General features: G+C 42.7%; 1 protein-coding gene across 3 annotated transcripts in view; it reads right to left on the reverse strand.

The window, feature by feature from the left end:
• Window positions 1-3,101: 3,101 nt before the first annotated feature.
• Window positions 3,102-21,060, reverse strand: part of ZNF536 (zinc finger protein 536) — a 351,761-nt gene continuing 333,802 nt past the window's right edge. For 2 of the 3 annotated variants that reach the window (XM_056862570.1, XM_056862569.1), the window contains one exon: window positions 3,102-3,675. In XM_056862570.1, coding sequence (XP_056718548.1) covers window positions 3,440-3,675 — 236 coding nt within the window. In that variant the 3' untranslated portion in view covers window positions 3,102-3,439. The remainder of the gene's footprint in view (window positions 3,676-21,060) is intronic. The other variant, XM_056862571.1, reaches the window with a different exon arrangement.

The raw sequence follows: 21,060 nt of genomic DNA on the forward strand, positions 1-21,060 counted from the left end.
ATCCTTTTAGCTAGACATGCAGGGAATCAAACCCGGGACCTTCTACACACCAAGCATATGCTCTACCACTGAGCCACAATGATTCTTGCGCTCACAGATTCCTTTAAAAGGGCAGCAGTCTGCTTTTCATGCCAACTTACAGCAAGCCCCAAAATTTTCCACAAATACTTTATACAAACAAATGCTTCTTTTATGTGAAAACTTTATACATTAGAGTGTATGATACACACTTTGATAGACCCAACACTTGTTTTTCCATTGTACATCAACATTATTATAGAAAACAATTATTACTACATGCTAAAACAGATTTCAAGTCTTTTAATTAAGCACAATATAATATATATATATGTATATACTGTTTATAGATTTGTTCAGAATAATAAGGGAATTGAGCAAACACCCAGTATATTACACTCCAGTAAATGCCTAACAAGGGTGACTGATATTAAGATTCCCTCCACCCAAATCTGACAAAGCTGCAGGGAAATATATATATATATATATGTAACTGTTCCTGATAAACATAAGCAAGTAGGGAAACTTCTTTCTTTTTTTCTCCAGAGGTAGAGGTTTTATTGCGTAAAACACTGGATAAAACTGTACCGCTTCAAAGACATTTTTTATTCTAACAGCAGAAAGAAAACAATCATTGCCTTGGGGGATGGGGGAAGAAACAACTTTTAATACTTCTATACCAGAATAAAGTTCTGTCAACTGATGTATTATAATAATAAATAATGACCAAGAATAAATTTTAAATACAAAGTTTTTTTTCCTAATCGTTACAAGCATAGCAACAAAACCCTCTACTCTATTGATCTCAGATTTTCTCCAAGATAGATATTTTTTTCTCCTTTGCGTAGGAATGTAGACAGTATCTTGACCAATATCACAGACTACAGAAGTTACAGAGAAAAAACTTGACATGTTTAGATATGAGAAGCATGATGATATTCAGAAACTGACAATGTATCACTGCTCCCGCCACTCGTTTGTATTCCAAGTTACAAATGTTCCGGGGGAAAAAAAGGTTGATGTCAGAGGTGAAGGATAAGGACAGCACCAGACCAAATGGATTCAACACACACATCACAAAGAACGGGAGAAATGTTTCCAGTGTCACAAACAGAATTATTGCCTGTCGTATCTGAAAATGCTCAGAAGACACAAAAGAATACTGAAAAGAGCTCCAAAAAGTGCAAGAAATGGAATGTGGGATATTTTTTTCCCCTCTCGGTTTTTTTCTTCTCGCTAAGATACTGAAGGCGCCGCAAACACACAAAAGCAAGCGACCGACACAGTCACCAAACACAGTAGTGCAGTTAAAATCCTAAAGCTTACTACAGTCAGAAAGTCTTCAATTACATTTCAATCCTTTACCAAGGATTGTAAGAAACAGTTGCATTAAGTTTATCAACTCGATTTAAGTAAGGCAGTGAGAACTATACTAAGGGGAAAAAATCGAGAAAAAACAGCTTGCCCTCTGCCAGATGGGGTCCAAGTTATACAGTGACCTCAGTTTAACTGAAAGTTCAATCGGATGGTACCGTTTTTATTTTTTCTGACAGCAATATGCAAACTATATTCCTTATTAGCCTGAGAATCTTTTCCCCCCTTCTTCTTCCAGTCTCAGGGTAGCGCTACGAATTTTATTTACATTGATTGCAGTTTAGTGTTTTTTGTAAACTGCTGTAGGCAGAGCTGAAGTTTTTAAGGCCCTGGGGTTTTACTCTGTGCTCCCAGCCTGCAAGGATATATTGATTTTTCTTTCTTTCTTTTTTAAAGTCTGAATGATTTTGTTTTTAGAAGAAGTTAATACTTCTCTATTGTAAACAGCACCAATTTTGCTTCTCTCCAAGGAAGTACAAGAAAAGGCTAAAATCTTTTTTTCTTTTCTTTTTTTGCCATGTAAGAATAAACCGTCCAGTGGCATTCTTACGTCTTTTTCTTTCTTTAACCCACTGGTGTCTTTCTTTATAATTTCTCCAAATGTTCATATGTGGGAAACAACAGAATCAATTTGGAGGGGCCAATCAGTAGAAAAGCTAAAATCTGCAAAAATATAGAACACACTTTTCTTTTCTTACAAAACCAAAGAAATATTAGCTAACTCTCTCTCTTTTTTCCCCCCTTCATCTTTCCCCCCCCCCACTAGAGACAAAGAGCAGGATGTCTGCATTCATATTTTAGGTCGAATTGCTTTCAAAGAGATTGTGCCCCTTAAAAAACCCTCCTGCACAATCTCTATAACACTTTTTAAAAAAACGCTAATAAAAGAAACTAATCTTGACTGGGGGATCCTTCATTCAAGTTTGTCTTTTAAAATGAAAAAGAGAGCAACTTTCTAGTTAATACAAATTCTGTTTTTTGCACCCTTATCTTCTCTAGATAAGGCTAACTAGTTCCCCTACCTAGTACATTTTACCTCTACACTTCTTTAACAACCTACCCCGTTAAAAAAAAAAGAACAAAAGAGGAAGAGAAAGCATTTCCCTCAATACTGCAAGTTTCATTTTTTAAAACGTCCCCCTCTCAAAAAAACAACAACAACAAAAAACCAACCCACACAATAAATCCACAGCCTCTCCTTGGTCTGCAGATTTTTGTTTCCTCTAACCCTTGATTCATTTGGCCGTGTCTTTATATTTCTCTCTCATTTTATATATATATATCTATATATAATATGCATGTCTATATATACTTAAAAAAATTACACTGCAATAACACAATCCTTTTCCATATAGGTCAGAACTGACCGTAGCTTATGGGCCATCTAAAATTTCTTCTATAGTGCAGCTGGAGCACCACTTGGATTGATTTTCTTCACAAGGACAGTTCCAGTCAGCCTGGCTCCACCTCAGTCTCCTAACACATCTCATTGCTACAGTGAGGCAAAAGACGATGGTTGGTGTCATATTATAAAGGTGTTCTCAACAATAAAAATACAGATCCCCCCACCCCTCCGCGGCACGCTCTTACCATCTTCAAGGCCAGGTTTAAATCGTTAAGATGGTATTTGTTTTTTCCTGGTAAGAGCATGATTGCTGGACAAAGACCACTTTAAACTTGGAAATGCCCCCCTTTATTTTAATTTTTGCTTTCCAAAAAAAAAATCTTACAAACTCCTCATGTACAGGAAGGAAAAAAAAAAGGCCCACTTGATTTATCCACACCTGCATTGTTTGGAAGTACTTGTTGCCAGGTAACAGTTTAACAGTCATTTTCAGGGGCTGGGATTCCCCCCCCTTTCTTTTTCAAATATATATCTATATATTTTTAATGTCTTAAACATCCTGTACACATCTGGGAATTGGGAACACGATTCTTTTTTTCCCCCTCTCAGAAGGCAGTTAAGCAAGCTCTCTGTTACCCAAATGCATATCTTAAAACGGTGTAAAATAATATTGCAATATACAGATTGATTTGTTGGGTTGCATTACTCTGGGGCCTTGCTGCCCTCTTCCGTTAACTCTGTTGAGCTCCCAGGTTTGACAGCTGCAGGTTCCTCTGAATTCCCAGAAGCCTCGGAGTCAACTCTGGAGCGCTTGAACCTCCGATCTGGATACTGGCTGTTGTCAAAAGGCATGCGATGGACGCAGAGGACGTGGGTCTTCAAATTTCCCTTCTGAGAGGCACTATAAGGGCAGTATCTGCACTGGAAAGGCCGATGACCTGCACAAAAGACAGACATTGAGTTAGTTTTTCTTCACAACTTCAGGTTTTTTCCCCCTACAGCACACTTTACCGAGTATAAGAATGTCAAACAAATCCTCTCCTCCCTCCATATGTGGGCCAATCCATACATCATCTTTTCTGAGGTGATATAATATTTGCACCAGCACCAAAAACACCTCCGTCTCACGTGAAACTGGTCTGATCCAGTTCTTCTTCTGTTCCTATAGATAGATTCATGGAGGGCTCTTCTTAAGTTCCTATAGACAGATTCATGGAGGGTTCTTCTTAAGTACCTATGGATAGATTCATGGAGGATAGGTCTATCAGTGGCTACCAGCCATGGTGACTAAACAGAACCTCCACATTCAGAGGCAGTAAACCTCTGAATACCGGTGCCAGGAGGCAACATCAGCGGAAGGTCTAGGCCTCTATGCCCTGTTGGACGTCCAGAGGAGTTGGTTGGCCACTGTGTGAGACAGGATCTGGACCAGATGGACCACTGGTCTGATCCAGCGGAGCTCTTCCTGTGAGGCGCTGTCAGCCTGAAATTACCCCTACGTGAAAATTGTGAAATTTTCTTTGACAGGCAAAAGGCCTTCATGGTGATGTATCAAGTTCTGCAGGATGATGGGGTGATGTCATACAAATACCATTTCCCATAAAATATTACCCACATAACTGAAGGACTGTCTCTCCCCATATGTCCCCATTTGTCCTTGTGTGCGAAATGCAGTCTTCTGGCTGCTACCTTCTAGATGCTTCCCTGCATAAGGGATACCTACTCATCATCTGTTACAGCCTGTACCTTGTCCACAATGGCTCCTACCTTGGGGAACAGACACCCTCATGTCATGGGGGTAGGTTTGCCAGCTCTGGGTTGGGAAATATCTGGATATTTTGGGGGTGGAGCCTGAGGAGGGTGGGGTTTGTGGAGGGAAGGGACTTCAACGGGGCATAATGCTATAGAATCCACCTTCCAAAGCAGCCATTGTCTCCAGGTGAACTGATTTCTATCACCTGAAGATCAGTTGTAATAGCGGGCAGGAGATCTCTAGCCACCTCCTGGAGGTTGGCAACCCTACAGGGGGGGAACACCATCTTCAGAAGATTTTAGAAGTCATTGTAAGTCTTTTATTTGCAACAATTTTAATGAGATTTCAGTGGCAGGCATTTTCCTGGAGGGGGTGAATAGGGTATTATTGTATTTTGTAGCATTTAAAATGTTGGGATTGTAAACTGCTTTGAGCCACAAGAAAAAGTTGGGATATAAGTATTTAAACGAGCAAGCAAGCAAGCAATGTTTTGGTGTTTCATGGATAAGCCTGGGCTCATGTGTTCCATCTACCCCCACCTTCTCCACCCCATTCCTCACAAGTTCCAAAGCCCTTCTTCCCTTACTATTTGGTTGCACAACATGCACATGAAGCTGCTGCCTTATACCGAATCAGACCCTTGGTCCATCAACGTAAGTATAGTCCATCAAAGTCAGTGTCATCTATTCAGACCAGCAGTGGCTCTCTAGGGTCTCAGGCAGAGGTCTTGCACATCACCTACCTGCCTAGTCCCTTTAACTGGAGATGCCAGGGATTGAACCTGGGACCTTCTGCATGCCAAGCAGATGCTCTACCACTTACATCTAAAACCTAACTAGCAAATCCAAAAGCATTGTGCCAATACAGCGACATCACTTCCAGGACAGGAAGTGACACAGCATAGGCACGTCACTGATTCCCCTGCATTTGGCACCCATTGATCTATCAAGCAGTTGCAGTAGTGGTGGGGCCTTGGGACAGGAGGCCTCCTGCCAAAGGGGGACCCCTCATTAGCCTGTTGAAGAAGAAGAACTGGTTTTTATATCCCGATTTTCTCTACCTTTAAGGAGTCTCAAACTGGCTTACAATCACCTTCCCTTCCCCTCCCCACAGCAGACACCTTGTGAGGTAGGCTGGGCTGAGAGAGTTCTGAGAGAACTGTGACTGGCCCAAGGCCACCCAGCTGGCTTCATGTGTAGGAGTGGGGAAACCCACCTGGTTCACCAGATTAGAGACCGCCGCCCATGTGGAGGAGTGGAGAATCAAACCTGGTTCTCCAGATTAGAGTCCTCCTTGTTCTCCAGATTAGAGTCCACCGCTCCTAACCACTACATCACGCTGGCTCTTGACAAGTTAAGGTTCCCCACCAGCAGCTCTCCAGGGCCATTTTAGGTAGGGAGTGGATTTTTGACCAAAATACTGTAATCCAGATCTCTAAAGGGTATTTAAAGGAAGCAAACAGTGCTCATGCTGATCCTTTCCCTTAGAAGTGTGTGGACTTATTGTGCTGTCTCCATTTCCTTCCAAATTGTTCTGAGCCAGCCTTAAACTTCATCCGCTATCTGGCTTGAGAGGTTATATTTCAGCAATCACATTTCAACCTATGCTGGGAAGTTGTTGATATGTTTTACTGGAACCTTATGAGGTTGGTCTCTCAAATTAACTTAAACCCGGGCCATCTGAGGTCAAATGCACTTAGCTTGCTTTAATTTGCTGAAATAAATGAATAAATAAATGTGCCTGACCATCTACATGAAAAGTCAGAGCAACAGGAAGACATGATCTTAGAATCACATATGAGGTGCATGGATTTGCCCCATCCCATTTGTTTTGTTAATGTTTGTTATTTATTATTATTATTATTTTGGCCATTCACATATAGACTACATTCAGATCATTCATTGTGAACTGACTTGGTCTTGGTGCATGGGGTCATGATGTGCATGGGGTCTCTACAATCTAGCAAAAAAAAAAAAACAGGCAAATTAGGCTTGCCTACTGTAATCAGTGGGGAGGGGCCATGGCTCAGTGGTAGGGCATCTGCTTGGCATGCAGAAGGTCCCAGGTTCAATCCCCGGAATCTCCAGTTAAAGGAACTAGGCAAGCAGGTGATGCGAAAGACCTCCGCCTGAGACCCTGGAGAGCCACTGCCGGTCTGAGTAGACAATATTGACTTTGATGGACCGAGGGTCTGATTCAGTATAAGGCACCTTCATGTGTTTATGTGTTCACATAGTGCCAGATTCTGTCTCATGTATACATGAGGGCTGTTGACAGAACAGTGCCAATGGGTACTCCTCACTATGCACCTATGATTCTCAAAAGGCAGTGTCCAGAACAGTGTAGTGGTTAGAGTGTTGGACTAGGATCTGGGCATCCCAGCTTCGAATCCTCACTCTGCCAAGGAAGTTTGCCTGGGTGACCTTGGGCCAGTCACCCTCAGCCTAACCAACTCAATCGGTGGTGGTTGTGAGGATAAAATCGAGGAGGAGAGAACTATGTTGCAAGCTGTTTTGCCCCCACTAGGGAGAAAAGTAGGGAAGTGGAAAGTAAATAAGTGGAAAGGAAATAATTTAGTTGCTGCAGTGTGAGTCAGGGCTGCTGCTTTACTCTTTTCTTTACCAGCATCGATCACTGTTTATCACTAGCTGGTTTTAACAGAGAAGTCTATTAAGAATCACACTGTTAGGTCCACACAGGTAAGATCTCTCCTTTGCAACTCTCCATCTCTCTCCTACAGGCTCTTGGAAGCCACTCTATCTGAGGATGTCCCTCATGAATCTCTGGTGTAGGCGTTAAGAGCGATGGACTCTAATCTGGAGGACCGGGTTCTAATCTGGAGAACCCCACTCCTCCACATGAAGCCTGCTGGATAACCTTGGGCTATTTATTTATTTATTTATTTATTTATTTTGACACGTTTGTGCCCCGCCCTCCATGGCCAAAGCTGGGGAGGTAGTCACAGTTCTCTCGGAACTCTCCCAGCCCCCCTACCTCACAAGGTACCTGTTGTTGGGGGAGGAAGGAGATTGTAATCCACTTTGAAACTCCTTACAGGAGAGAAAAGAGGGGTATAACAACCAACTCTTCTAATTCTTCTTCTTTTGTATATTTCTGGTGCTACCAGTACATATGCCTGAAAACATATTGTCTCAGGTGTGAATCCTACCCCATCCTACCACTGCACTGAGCAAAGTATAAAGTCTTTATCCAGTTTAGGGAGCCTTCTGCCGACTTAAGTGGTTCTTCCATGGGCCATTTATGATGGAGGAGGTCTCCTTGGGCTGGAGGAAGAGTCCTTGGAGGGTAAATGGGTGCACCCCACTGAGACTTGGTGACAGGGACATGGGAGCATGGAGGAAAGCACTGATTTTCCACTCGTGTCTTCAAATCACCAACACGAAATGTGGAAGTCTTGGCATGCAGTGGCCTCGACTGTGCTTGTGTTTGGCCTCGAGAAGGGGAGGAACATGCAGCATTAAATTCACAGGCATCAGATCCTAGCCTGTCTCTGGAAGCCAATATACCCATCAATCACTATTGGCATTCTTTGCAAGATCCAATCTGCCTCCTTCTGTGAAGCACTACTGAAAGTTAGGAAGATTATGGGGAAAGCACGTAATAGTTAGTTCAACTGAGATGTCAGTTTTCACACCCAAAGGAAAGATACTAAGGAAAGCAGAGAGCAATATTATAAATAGAAGATAGGTACAGCTCAGGAATTTCAGCATAAGGATTTTCAAAAACCATTAAGGAATAAATTGCACTATTGAGTCTGAAGGCTGAAACTGTTTATTACCTTGTGGGACCATATAATCTATGTTGCAATGTGCTAAGGGACTTTATTGCAGCAACAATGAAGCCTCTGGCACCCATTGGTTGAACTGAAGTGATACCCTGGGATGTCCATGAACATTCTATGTGCTGAGGGAAGCTGTCGAATGTCGAATGTTCACAATAGTCCAGTGAGTTGAAGAGCAATACAAGTTTGGCTAAGGGGGAAAAAAACACTCACAGATATTACGGATTTGCAGTTTGAAATTTACCAATCAAGACTACAAACCAAGCAAATCCTATTCATAAAGACGGAAGATAATCCAATCATTTATGATTGCCAGGATCAGTCAGAACCTTTTCAATCTGACAGTTATTCTTGCACCATGCTATCTGGTTTCATTTTCCTAACCACTCTGAGTAGGGTTGCCAGATCCCTCTTTGCCACTGGCAGGAGATTTTTGGGGTGGAGCCTGAAGAGGACAGGGCTTGGGGAGGGGAGGGACTTCAATGCCATAGAGTCCAATTGCCAAAGCAGCCATTTTCTCCAGGGGAACTGATAGAATCATAGACTCATAGAATAGAATCATGGAGTTGGAAGGGACCACCAGGGTCATCAAGTCCAACCCCCTACACAATGCAGGAAATTCCAAACTACCTTCCCCCCCACACACACCCCTAGTGACCAGAAGATGGCCAAGATGCCCTCCCTTTCATCATCTGCCTAGGGTCACAGAATCAGCATTGCTGAAGGCCATCTAACCTCTTCTTAAAAACCTCCATGAAAGGAGAGCTTACCACCTCCTGAGGAAGCCTGTTCCACTGAGGAACCACTCTGTTAGAAAATTCTTCCAAATGTCTAGACGGAAACTCTTTTGATTTAATTTCAACCCGTTGGTTCTGGTCCGACCTTCTTGGGCAACAGAAAACAACTCAGCACCATCCTCTATATGACAGCCCCTCCAATACTTGAACATGGTTATCATATCCCCTCTCAGTCTTCTTCTCTTCAGGCTAAACATACCCAGCTCCTTCAACCTTTCCTCATAGGACTTGATCTCTGTCGCCTGGAGATCACTTGTAATAGCAGGAGATCTCCAGCTAGCACCTGGAGGTTGGCAACCCTAACTGCAAATCTGTAATATCTGCGAGGGTTTCTTTTTCTTAGTCAAACAAATATTGCTCTTCAACTCATTGGACTATTGTTAACATTCTACAAAGTAAGCCAGTTACAAAGCAGCATTTAAAGGGGCAGGGACTTGATTTGAGCTTGGAGACTGCTGGTGCATAGATTCCCAACAGGAAGGTGTGGGTCAAGCGAGCAACGAACCTCAGGTAAAACTCCCATGCATAAAGGACCTTAGAGACCAATAAGATTTTCAGGGTATAATATGAATATTAGGAATGTAAGCCTCCCTGAGCCCGACTTTTGTTGGGAAAGGAAGGGATAGAAATTGAATGAATGAATGAATCATAGAATCAAAGAGTCATATAGTTGGAAGGGATCACCAGGGTCATCTAGTCCAACCCACTGCACAATGCAGGAAATTCAAACTACCTCCCCCCACACACCCAGTGACCCCTACTCCATGCCCAAAAATGGCCAAGATGCCCTCCCTCTCATCATCTGCCTAAGGTCATAAAATCAGCGTTGCTGACAGATGGCCATCTAACCTCTTCTTAAAATCCTCCAGGGAAGGAGAGCTTACCACCCCCCGAGGAAGTTTGTTCCACTGAGGAACTGCTCTAACTGTTAGAAAATACTTCCTACTGTCTAGATGGAAACTCTTTTGATTTAATTTCAACCCGTTGGTTCTGGTCCGAACTTCTGGGGCAACAGAAAACAACTCGGCACCATCCTCTGAATGAATGAATTCAGAGAGTCACAGCTCCCTTTTTCAGATCCCTCCCACCTTCTGACTGGAATGAAAAGACTCAGTTCTCCATTCCTACTCATGTCTGATGAAGGGAGCGTTGACTCTCAAAAGCCTGCTGGTCTCTAAGGCGCTACTGGACTCAAATCTCACTGTTCTACTGCAGACCAACGCGAAAACCCTCTGAAATTAAAGCAACTAGTTCAGCAAACCCAACGCTGTCTGACACAACTTCCCAAGCTCATACTTCTGCCTGTGCGATGTCCCTGACAGTTCCCAAGTATATTAGCTTAATCAAGCAGTAATCATTAAAGCATTAACGCTAATAGATTAATCAATTAGCTAAAATAATTTTTAAGAAGGATCCGATAAGAGTGAACTAAACAGCACTTAATTATGCCCCCAAATGCTTTCTCCCACTTAGTATTACTCTAAGTTTTCCGACTAGGGAAAGAAAAGTTTGAATATTCATATCCTTGCAAATGCGTTAAAAGATTTTGCTTACATTCATACACGGCCAGCAGAAAGCAGAAACACACTAATGCCAGTGAGCAGAGGTACAGCCCACCAGCACGTCCCTTTTCGATCGCTAACTTTGGGGGGGGGCATCAAAATTCCCCATCACTGTCGTGCGGAAAAGTTAAGTACACAATAAGTTAATTTGTATTGTCACTGTGCAGTAAGACAGCAGTAAAGAGCTCATCAATTTTTAATCCAGTATGAATAATATATAAATATGTATACACAGTGAGGGTCAAAAAGTGTAAGAGCAAAAGAAAAAAGCAGTGGTACGTTGTTTACAGCTGCAGTCTTGCCTCCCCCCAAAAGAATCCCAGAGATCAGTCTTACAAAAGATAACAACATCTGCAATTTGCTCGTAACTAGGGGGCAAAGCAGAATGCCCATTTCTCTTGGGTAACACCGTCCATTAATTACTGCTCAAAACTGGTTGTGGGCAGTAAGATCTTAAAATAACCAGGCCTCGATAAGCAGGCAAGTAATTTATACCATCTTTATCAGATGGTAGTTGGGGAGGATTTGGGGGCTGAAGGCTCCTTCTTTTCAAGTCATAGATCACACATATACCAGCTGGGATGTATCTTCCAATGTGTAATCATTTGAAAGTCATTTTCAGAGAACACTTTCTCATAGTTCAGAAGACAAATATTGCGCTGCAATACCAGAAAGCAAAGTTATCGGTGGACTGCAAGAGTCTACAAGGCGAGGATTACTTCAGAACAGTCAGGCATCAATATGGGATGGAGCCTTTGGTCGTCTCATATTTCCGTCTCATTTTTTCACCTCTGACTACTCTGCAGGACTGCCTCTCCCAATATGCTCCTCTGTGACAGCTTTATTCATCTCAGCAAAGCCTCTGGAATGTGCTGTTTGGCCCAGGGGTGAGATCGACAGCTGTCTGTAGTACATAAAGGATTTTTTTATTATGGCACCTGGCTAGTGGACCAACCTGCCTGAGGAGGTCAGAAAGGCTCCCAAATGCCATCATCTCACATAATGTATGGAGTTGGTCAAGAGGGCAGAAGGCTGGGTTCTCAGTCGAAGTCTGGCAACCAGCAGGAGGGTGGGGGCAAGGCAATGGTCTAGGGGTAGGGTTGCCAGGTCCCTCTTCGCCACTGGCAGGAGGTTTTGGGGGAGTAGCCTGAAGAGGGCGGGGTTTGGGGAGGGGAGGTATTTCAATTCCATAGAGTCCAATAGCCAAAGCGGCCATTTTCCCCAGGTGAACTGATCTCTATCAGCTGGAGATCAGTTGCAATAGCAGGAGATCTCCAGCTAGTACCTGGAGGTTGGCAACCCTATGTAAGGGGCGTCGTCCACAAGCGCAGTGATGTCACTTCTCTGTACATTCCAGAAGTGACAATGGGTAGCTCTAGGAATTGCCAGAAATTCTGTGGTTACTGCTGTCGTTTCTGGGTTGTAACTGGAAGTGATGTCATTATGGTCGTGACACTGGCGCTTTTTTGGAGTGGTGGCCGGCAATAGGAATTTGGAGCCTTGGTAGCCCTGGCTGAGAGAATTTTTATAAAGGGAATGGTGTACTTTACAGTGCAGTTCTAAGCAGTTACTCCCTTCTAAGTTCACTGAAGCTCATGTGCTTTTAAGGGTGCAACTCTGCTTAGAATAGCACTGCTAATGCCTGCAAATATCTTCTTTTATTGTATTTATAGTTTTTACTGTATTTCCTGTATTGGTATTATATTTTGGGTTTTTAAAATGTAATCCACTTTGCAGCGCTGTGAGAAAAACAGCCTGCAAATGAAGTGGAAAAAAAATAAACACTCTGTTATTACTAAAACACTCATTGTCAACCGTTTACTGGCTGCCAATCTTGTATTTTGTCAAAATGTTTTACAAGAGTTCAACAGGTGTTGCTTGCTCCAGTTTACATGTCTACACTCCAAATGCACATTGGTTTAATCATCTTCCCCTCTTCCCCAGGACTTCTGGAACCTGGGAGGGGCACGAGGGATATGTAATAGCGACTTCTAAGCACCTTTGCCAAACTACAATTCCCTCGGAGTCTTTGGGGGAATCCATGGATGTTAAAGCAGTATGAAGTCAACGTTATGGTTGTACTGCTAACATACCCCCCTTTCTCCTGGAGTGTTTCAGAGAGCAGCCATGTTGGTCTGCAGTATAACAGCTAGATTTGAGTCCAGCAGCACTTTAGAGACTAGGGTTGCCAACCTCCAGGTACTAGCTGGAGATCTCCTGCTGTTACAACTGATCTCCAGCCAATAGAGATTAGTTCCCCTGGAGAAAATGGCCGCTTTGGCAATTGGGCTCTATGGCATTAAAGTCCCTCCCCAGACCCCGCCCTCCTCAGGCTCCGCCCCAAAAACCTCCCGCCAATGGTGAAGAGGGACTTGGCAACCCTATTAGAGACCGACAAGATTTTCAGTGTATGAGCTTTCAAGAGCCAAAGCTCCCTTTCCCAGATTTTCTCCTGGACTGTGTCAACCCATGCAGTTGAAGTCATGAGAGTCAACTGGTGGTTTTGCCATTTTTCTCTGCATCTGGATTAGTCCAAACTGCTGCCCTCTAGCTTGATAGGACAGGGAAACTTCCACATCTGGAACTGGATGATCTAAATTGCTCCTATGTCACTTGCCAGAGTGGTAGGATTCAGTTGCCGACAAATGCTGCGGGTCAGGAGAAAAAAAAGAAACCATCCTTCCAAGAAGGGCTCCATTGGCGTTTTAACGTTACTCAGTTAATTTAGCCTTTGGGGGCGGGGGCGGGATGCTTTGTTTTGTTTTGTTTTCTTTCAGATTCATGATCTGATATGTTGCCTTGTGACACAGTAAGTATGTCATCCTGCATCAATCACATCCCATCATGTTAAGTTTCATGAAGTGGTGTGCCTGAATGCTGAGCCCCGCAAAGAGATTTGAAATAGGTTCTGAAATTCAGCTGCATTTTTAAAAAAATAGATCTCAAAGGCTGTTTTAATTACCATTATCAGATTGACAAAGCTTAGTTCTAACTATGGGGGTTACCACACTTTGTATTCCCAGAGATGTAATTAAGAGTTTGAAAATATTATAAAAAACATCACTTTAAAAGGGTTTTTGGATACCACAGCTTATAAATGGTTGGAAGACGTCTTCACAGCTAAAGGGGCCAAACAAAGTGCAAACAGTATTTTTTATAACGTTTTCAAACTCTTAATACATCGGTGGGAATACATAAAAAGTGCAGATAGTATTTTTTATAACATTTTCAAACTCTTAATGCATTGCTGGGAATACAAGTGAAGTAACCCCCTATGTTTTATTATTATTTTTTTTAAAAAAATACAGTTCATCAGTAAGGTTTTTTTTAAAGGGATGTATGCTTTTGTCAACCAATTTTTAACACTTTCTTTTAAAAGCACAACACGGCACCTAACGAAACGTCATGGGAAGGATCCTGCGATCCAAGATGTTGAGTTGGCCTACTCAGAGCACAAAATAATGAGGCACGTTTGAGCATGTTTCTCTAGCTCCATGCGTATACAGAATTCTGAATCATGATCAATTCCCACATGGGGGCCAAAGGGCTACCTCCCATAATCCAGACCCCCTAACTGTAACTAATTTATTGACATCAACATGTAGCCGTTATTTGAAAAAAGCTAAAGTGGACAGCACAAAGAAGAGAAGGCAGAGGCAATCAATGTTAAAGATGTTTATTTTTACGGTCAAGCTAAATTAATCCTGCCCTTTTATGAATATTTGACTGTTGTCCAAAATCCATGTACGGTTCCACCAAGAAATAGCTGATCTTTATGATCTAAAAGGCCCATATGTAGGGGGCTTGTACAGAAGTGTAAAAAGAGCCATTAGAACAGGCATGTGGATGAGACACGGAATTAATTCCAGATTGTAACGGGTGTACTAATAGCAGCAAAAACCATGGCTTTCTCCCAAAGCAGCAAGAAAGGGTAATTTCAAAGAAAAATGCCAGTTGTATATTACTCAAAAGCCTTCTGCTTTTCCCACTATGCTGAGTTTTAGTGTCTCGAATATTTGTATTGATAATGTTTATATGCAGATGCAGCTGGAAAACATACCAAAATGTGCATATATTCACATTTAAATGCTAGAATTTTAGGGAAGGTATCAGAAAGGATAATACAGCAATGGATATTGAACACCTTGCTCAAAGCTGTCTGTTAAAACCGGGGGTGGTGGGATTGTGCCCTGGATATCTGATCGTATGAAGCAGTTTTATATTGTCAAATTAATGGCCCATCTAAATCAGCATTGTTGTCTCTTACTGGCAGCAGCTCTCCAAGATCTCAGACAGAGAAAGATGCTTTCCCAACTGCTAAGATCCTTTCACCCTGACCTGGATGGTCTAGGCTGACCTGATCTTGTCAGATCTCAGAAGCTAAGCAAGGTTGGCCATGGATGGAAGACCACCCGTCTCCTTCCCCTATTCATCAACCATTTCACACTTTAAAAAGGGAAATGAAATTTAATTTTTCCTTGACACTATAAAGAGAAAAGTTGCCACATCTCTCATGCAATTGACCGATCTACTGGACTGCAGATAACGCAGTATCCGCTTCTCAGAAAGTGTCTTTAGCTTTTTTTTATCCAGGGAGTCATATATTTATTTCATGCAATATTATTTTGTGAACATGCTAAAACAATGTGAGCTAGGGCGTCTATTTGATCCAAACAAAATGGGCATTTTCGCTCTTCTGCAATAATATATCACCCTTGTGTCTTGGCTGAGTCTAGGGCATTGCATCTCGCCAATAAGAAAGCTCATCTAAACTTATGAATTTCTTACCAGTGGAAATGGTCTGGCAAGGAGAAAGTTTTGTTGAAGGGTATCTGGAAGAAGCGAGGTGAACATTTACAATCTGCATCCTTAAACACTAAGGACCAATCCTCATCTAAGATCTTATTTTGTAACTGATTACAGCTTGCTTTCCGAGTACTATTCCTTGCAGCTTTCAGTCACTCTATTGGAAGGGAAAATCTTTTGTCTGATCTACTAGTCCAGGTGGACACAGAGATATCTGAGATTAACAACTGAAACATGTTAGGAGATGGATGGAAGACCACCAAGGAAGTCCAAGGTTGCTAAGCGGAGGCAGGCAATGGCAAACCAGCTTTGCTCATCTCTTGAAAACCCTACGGGATCGCTGTAACTCGGCTGCGACTTCCTGGCACTTTTCTGCCACCCTCTATGGAACTGCTGCCATTTTGGGGGAGGGGGAAGTGGCACAATGACATAAAGATGTCATGCTGTCATTTGAAGAGGTATAAATATTTTTGCTTAAAACTGACCAGCGGTCACTGCTGTGCTTGTACATTTCAATTCTACTCCACCCCTCCTTGCAAAGAACTCATAGCCGATTTTTTTTTACTATCCATAGCTAACATTCTAAAATACTGTATGCATTACCCAATAGACCAGAATGGCCCTAAAGCAGCCATTCTGACCTGGAACATAATAATATGGATGGGGGAAAATGCTGAATAAATGCTTTGTTCAATAGACAATAATGGCTCTGATGGAACCATTCTGCTTTATGAGTCTCACAATATACATTTTGAAAAACTCCCCTATTGCGGGACTGGTTGAGATGGCTCTGGTCAGCTGCATACCTATAATGAAAGTTTGCTCGAACTTTCTGGATGAGCATGCATCCACACATCGGCACAGGAGCAGCTAAAAAAGACCCTCTGAGTAAATAACAGAAATCTGCACGTTGCTGTTGCCCCAGTTACAGCAAGTGCACTAGTTCTGCAACAGAAGATTTTATTTGGGCACCTGGGAGGGAAAGTGGCTAGTCCAGATATGGACCATCTATCCATCTCACCTGGTGTAGGATGTAGGCAGATGCAGAACAAGTGTGAACAAGGGACAGATCACTACCCATCTCTGCTGTCAATCACAAATGGCTATCCAAATGCAAATGTACTTTCCCGTTAAATGACAGCATACAGTACTGATAATGCACAGTGCCATTTGGACAGAAGCATCTCTGACACAAGAAGAAGAAGAAGAAGAAGAAGAAGAAGAAGAAGAAGAAGAAGAAGAAGAAGAAGAAGAAGAAGAAGAGGAGGAGGAGGAGGAGGAGGAGGAGGAGGAGTTGGTTTTTATATGCCGACTTTCTATTCCAGTTAAGGAAGAATCAAACTGGCTTACAATCACCTTCCTTTCCCCTCCCCACAACAGACACCCTGTGAGGTAGGTAGAAAATGGAAGATCACTCCTCAAAGGTTCCTGGGACATCACTTGGGCCTCTGGAATAATTTCCCATTTCCCCAACTTTTTGGTATCTTTTAGATGACAGCATACAGTACTGATAATGCACAGTGCCATTTGGACAGGAGCATCTCTGACACTAGAAGAAGAAGAAGAAGAAGAAGAAGAAGAAGAAGAAGAAGAAGAAGAAGAAGAAGAGGAGGAGGAGGAGGAGGAGGAGGAGGAGGAGGAGGAGGAGGAGGAGGAGGAGGAGTTGGTTTTTATATGCCGACTTTCTATTCCAGTTAAGGAAGAATCAAACTGGCTTACAATCACCTTCCTTTCCCCTCCCCACAACAGACACCCTGTGAGGTAGGTAGAAAATGGAAGATCACTCCTCAAAGGTTCCTGGGACATCACTTGGGCCTCTGGAATAATTTCCCATTTCCCCAACTTTTTGGTATCTTTTAGATTCACCATTCTCAAAGAACTACACTCTACTTCCTCTAGTGTAGCTATGATTGGGAGGGAGAGAAGGGACCTGTGATGGAACAGCTCAAGGTGAACAAAAACCGGTAACTAATCCTAACGAGAATCTAGTGAATTTTGTGGCTAAGTGGGGATGAGGCGGAGATAACTGGATCTCCCATATCAAATCAGAAATCAAGGGACTTGTGTTTCCTCAGTATTTCAACGTTTGTTTCCACACTGCATCCCAATGCTATCCCTGACCTAGGGTTGCCAGCCTCCAGCTGGTGGCTAGAGATCTCCCAATATTACAACCGATCTCCAGGTGACAGAGATCAGTTCCCCTGGAGAAAATGTCCGCTTTGGAAGTTGAACTCTATGGCATTATGTCCCATTAAAATCCCTCCCCTCCCCAAACCCGCCCTCCTATGGCTCTACCCCCCCAAAAAAAATCTCCAGGTATTTCCTAACCCAGAGCTGGCAACCCTACTGCCTGTCCTCAAAACCATCTCTAATTGGTGACAGCCAGGTCAGTAGACCAGGACACCAACATTTCCCCCTACGGAACTCCAAGCCCTAATTTGTTTGCTTGTTTTTGAGCCACAATGCAGCAGAACATTTTCAGGTGTACCACCAACTTATGTAGTCATCATATGCTCATGTGTGAAGACAAACACAAACCTCTTCCTTTGAATCATACAGCTAAAAGAACCCAGTATGGGGTAGAAGCTAGTGCATGCATAACAAACTCTCACACTGAGAACATGACTCTTAATATATATATAAATGTCACAATCCTTGCGTATAACACATATTTCTGAGTTATTAATCAAATGACTCACCAAACCTTGGAGGCAATATCACTAATTATAAAGGTTTTCTTTAAACACAGCCAGTGAAATAGATCTATTGATGAATCATAGGTATATATATACATGAATTATTGCTTTATGAGGCAATGGTAGAAGGGGTTTCAAGTTGAGCAATCAAAAGTTCCAGAAATATATAGATGTAATTGTGCCTGTGTCAAATACAGATTGCATAATATCTGGAAAATTAAATATTTCATACTGTTTGGAACATTACCCAATAATTGATGAGGCATTCAGCCATCCCACTAAGAGCAAAATAAGTTGGGCTAATACAGAGGAAACTACTCTTATGGTAAAACCACCTCTTTAAGTAGAAAAAGTGGGACCATCCCACTGTCTTCTTATTTCAAACTGTGTGCATGTGTGTTAAGTGCCATCAAATCGCTTCTGACTCATGGTGACCCTATGAATTAATCTCCTCCCAAACATCCTATCCTTAACAACCTTGCTCAGGTCTTGCAAATTGATGGCTGTGGCTTCTTTTATACAGTCGATCCATCTCATGTTGGGTCTTCCTCTTTTCCTGCTGCCTTCAACTTTTCCTAGCATTATTACCTTTTCCAGTGACTCATCATGTCCTCTCATAATGTGACCAAATATTTCACACTAGCCCTGTACAAGTAGAGTTCCCAACACTGCCTTGGCAAATGTTAGGAGGTTTTGCCGATGGTGCCTGGAAAGGTTGGAGTTGGGGAGGATATGATGACACTTTTGAATGATGCTCTAGGCTGCCTTCCCCATTCTCTATGGTCTTTACCAAAGAGACTATGGGAAATTCCTAGAGCATCACTATATGGAGACCATTTTTCTCCCACTCTTCAATTCCTCAGCTGGTGGCAATTTCCTGCCCCAGCTGGGTAAGTAGGAGGCCTGTGTAGATGAGGTATATCAGGGACAATAACCACCAGGGAGAGGGATACTCAAACTTACTCCTGCTGGCTGTGCTACTTACCACTGCATGTTCACTGTGTCTTTCTCTCTCCACACAATCTGTACCCTGACAAAATGCAAGGAGCAGATTCTGAATACAGCTTCCTCATATCTGTTGCTCAAAACAACCCTGTTTAGACACAGGGACACAACCCCCCTTCTTGGCTCAAAGTTAATTTTCAGGAGGGAAAATAGGAACATGGGCAAACCCTCCTAGAATACTGACAGCACATTCCAGCCCTCTGAGGACTTTCGTCCTCAGGAGGCCAGGAAGGGGCTGCACCAACATTGGAGCCCCACTCATGCCGGCTCCCAGGCTACTTACACTGACTTGAGTGACCCCAACACCGGCCAGGGGACCTGGACACCAGTCTCCTGGCACTGGCTGGGCCTTCTGCCGGCGTCCCACCAGCGTAAAGGCCTGTGCTGGCATTCCGGGGGGGGGGGGGGTTCCAGCATCCCAGGGGGCATTCCCGGGGTTTTCCAGGGGCAGGGCTGCTGGTTCAGTGCACACAAACACACATCAGCAAAACAGATCAGAAAAAAGATCCAGTAGAACGGGCTGAAAACTTCATATGCGCCGATGGCGGAATTAATTTTAGTAATTCTCCTAATTAAAACCAGAATGAAGAAAGAGTGGACTGCCATTCTGGGATAATAAAGAAACAAAATGGGGGGGGGGGTCTGGTATACCCGAAACACCACATTTGTCTGCATGTGTAAAAGAGTTATCTTTCCATTAAACCAGAGCTTTCTTTCTTTTCCTCTTTCCTGTGAAAGCTTCCCTCCCCCGACAAACACGCTCAAAAATAAAAGGTGTTTACTTCGCGAGGTGATCCAGAATGTATGGCAGAGGAATGACAGATGTCTGTAACCAGCTGCAGTGAAGCATGCTAAAGTTTCAGTCTAATCCACTCATTTCACTGCTGTCGCGTAAACAAATTTGCACAGTGTCACCCTTGCTTCAAAGGGACGGGAGCTTTGTTACATAATATAGATGCACCTTTCTGAAAACATTCTCAGATGGTTTTTCCATTTAACTGACTTCTTAAAAAAAATTGGTGTAACCTATTTACCCCCTGGCATTATACTTGGAGGGAAGGAAGGCGGCATGGTATAGCCTGATCTTGTCAGATCTTGAAAGGTAAGCAGGGTCAGTACTTGGAAGGGAGACCTCCAAAGAAGACTTTGCAGAGGAATTAAATGGCAGACCACCTCTGCTTCTCACTTGTCTTGACAGCCCCTGGCTGGGGTCGCCTTAAGTTGGCTGTGACTTGAGAGCACTTTACACGCACACATTATACTTGGAATTCCAGCTCAGATTATGGCATGGCTCAAACCTTACTCACTTGCAGGATCTGCCCTTCTGTTGGAACAACGCCATACCTTGGCCCGTACAAAGCATAATTTGGGCCAGATCACGGTTTCTTTTCTTTCTTTTTTAAATTTTAAATTTTATTTTATTAAGGATACAAAAGGTTAAAAAAAGGTAGGGAAAGGCAGAGTATTGACAAAACATAGAAAAAAAGCATACATACTTTCTCATACAAAAAATTAACTGAGCAGGCTACCTAAAGATTATTGTATCTCTCAGATTGGCTAACATCTTATTACATATGTGTGTGTGTGTGTGTGTGTGTGTGTGTTAAGTGCCATCAAGTCACTTCCGATTCATGGCGACCCTATGAATGAAATATGGCTATACAAATATGGATATACAAATACAAATATAGGTTCATTCTAATAATAAACATCATCATGTGTTTCTTATGACTATTCAGGAAGTTTACTACTGTACTTCAAAAAACTAATAATTACATAACGTTGGGCTTTTATTGTGATTTCAAGTAGCCTCAAGATAACTATAGAAGAGTTTCCACTTTTCATTGTGCTAATCACGCAGATCACGGTTTCTGGTGTTCTCTGTACTGTTAAAACCACATT

The sequence above is a fragment of the Euleptes europaea genome, chromosome 17 (assembly GCF_029931775.1).
Source record: "Euleptes europaea isolate rEulEur1 chromosome 17, rEulEur1.hap1, whole genome shotgun sequence".
NCBI lineage: Eukaryota > Metazoa > Chordata > Lepidosauria > Squamata > Sphaerodactylidae > Euleptes > Euleptes europaea.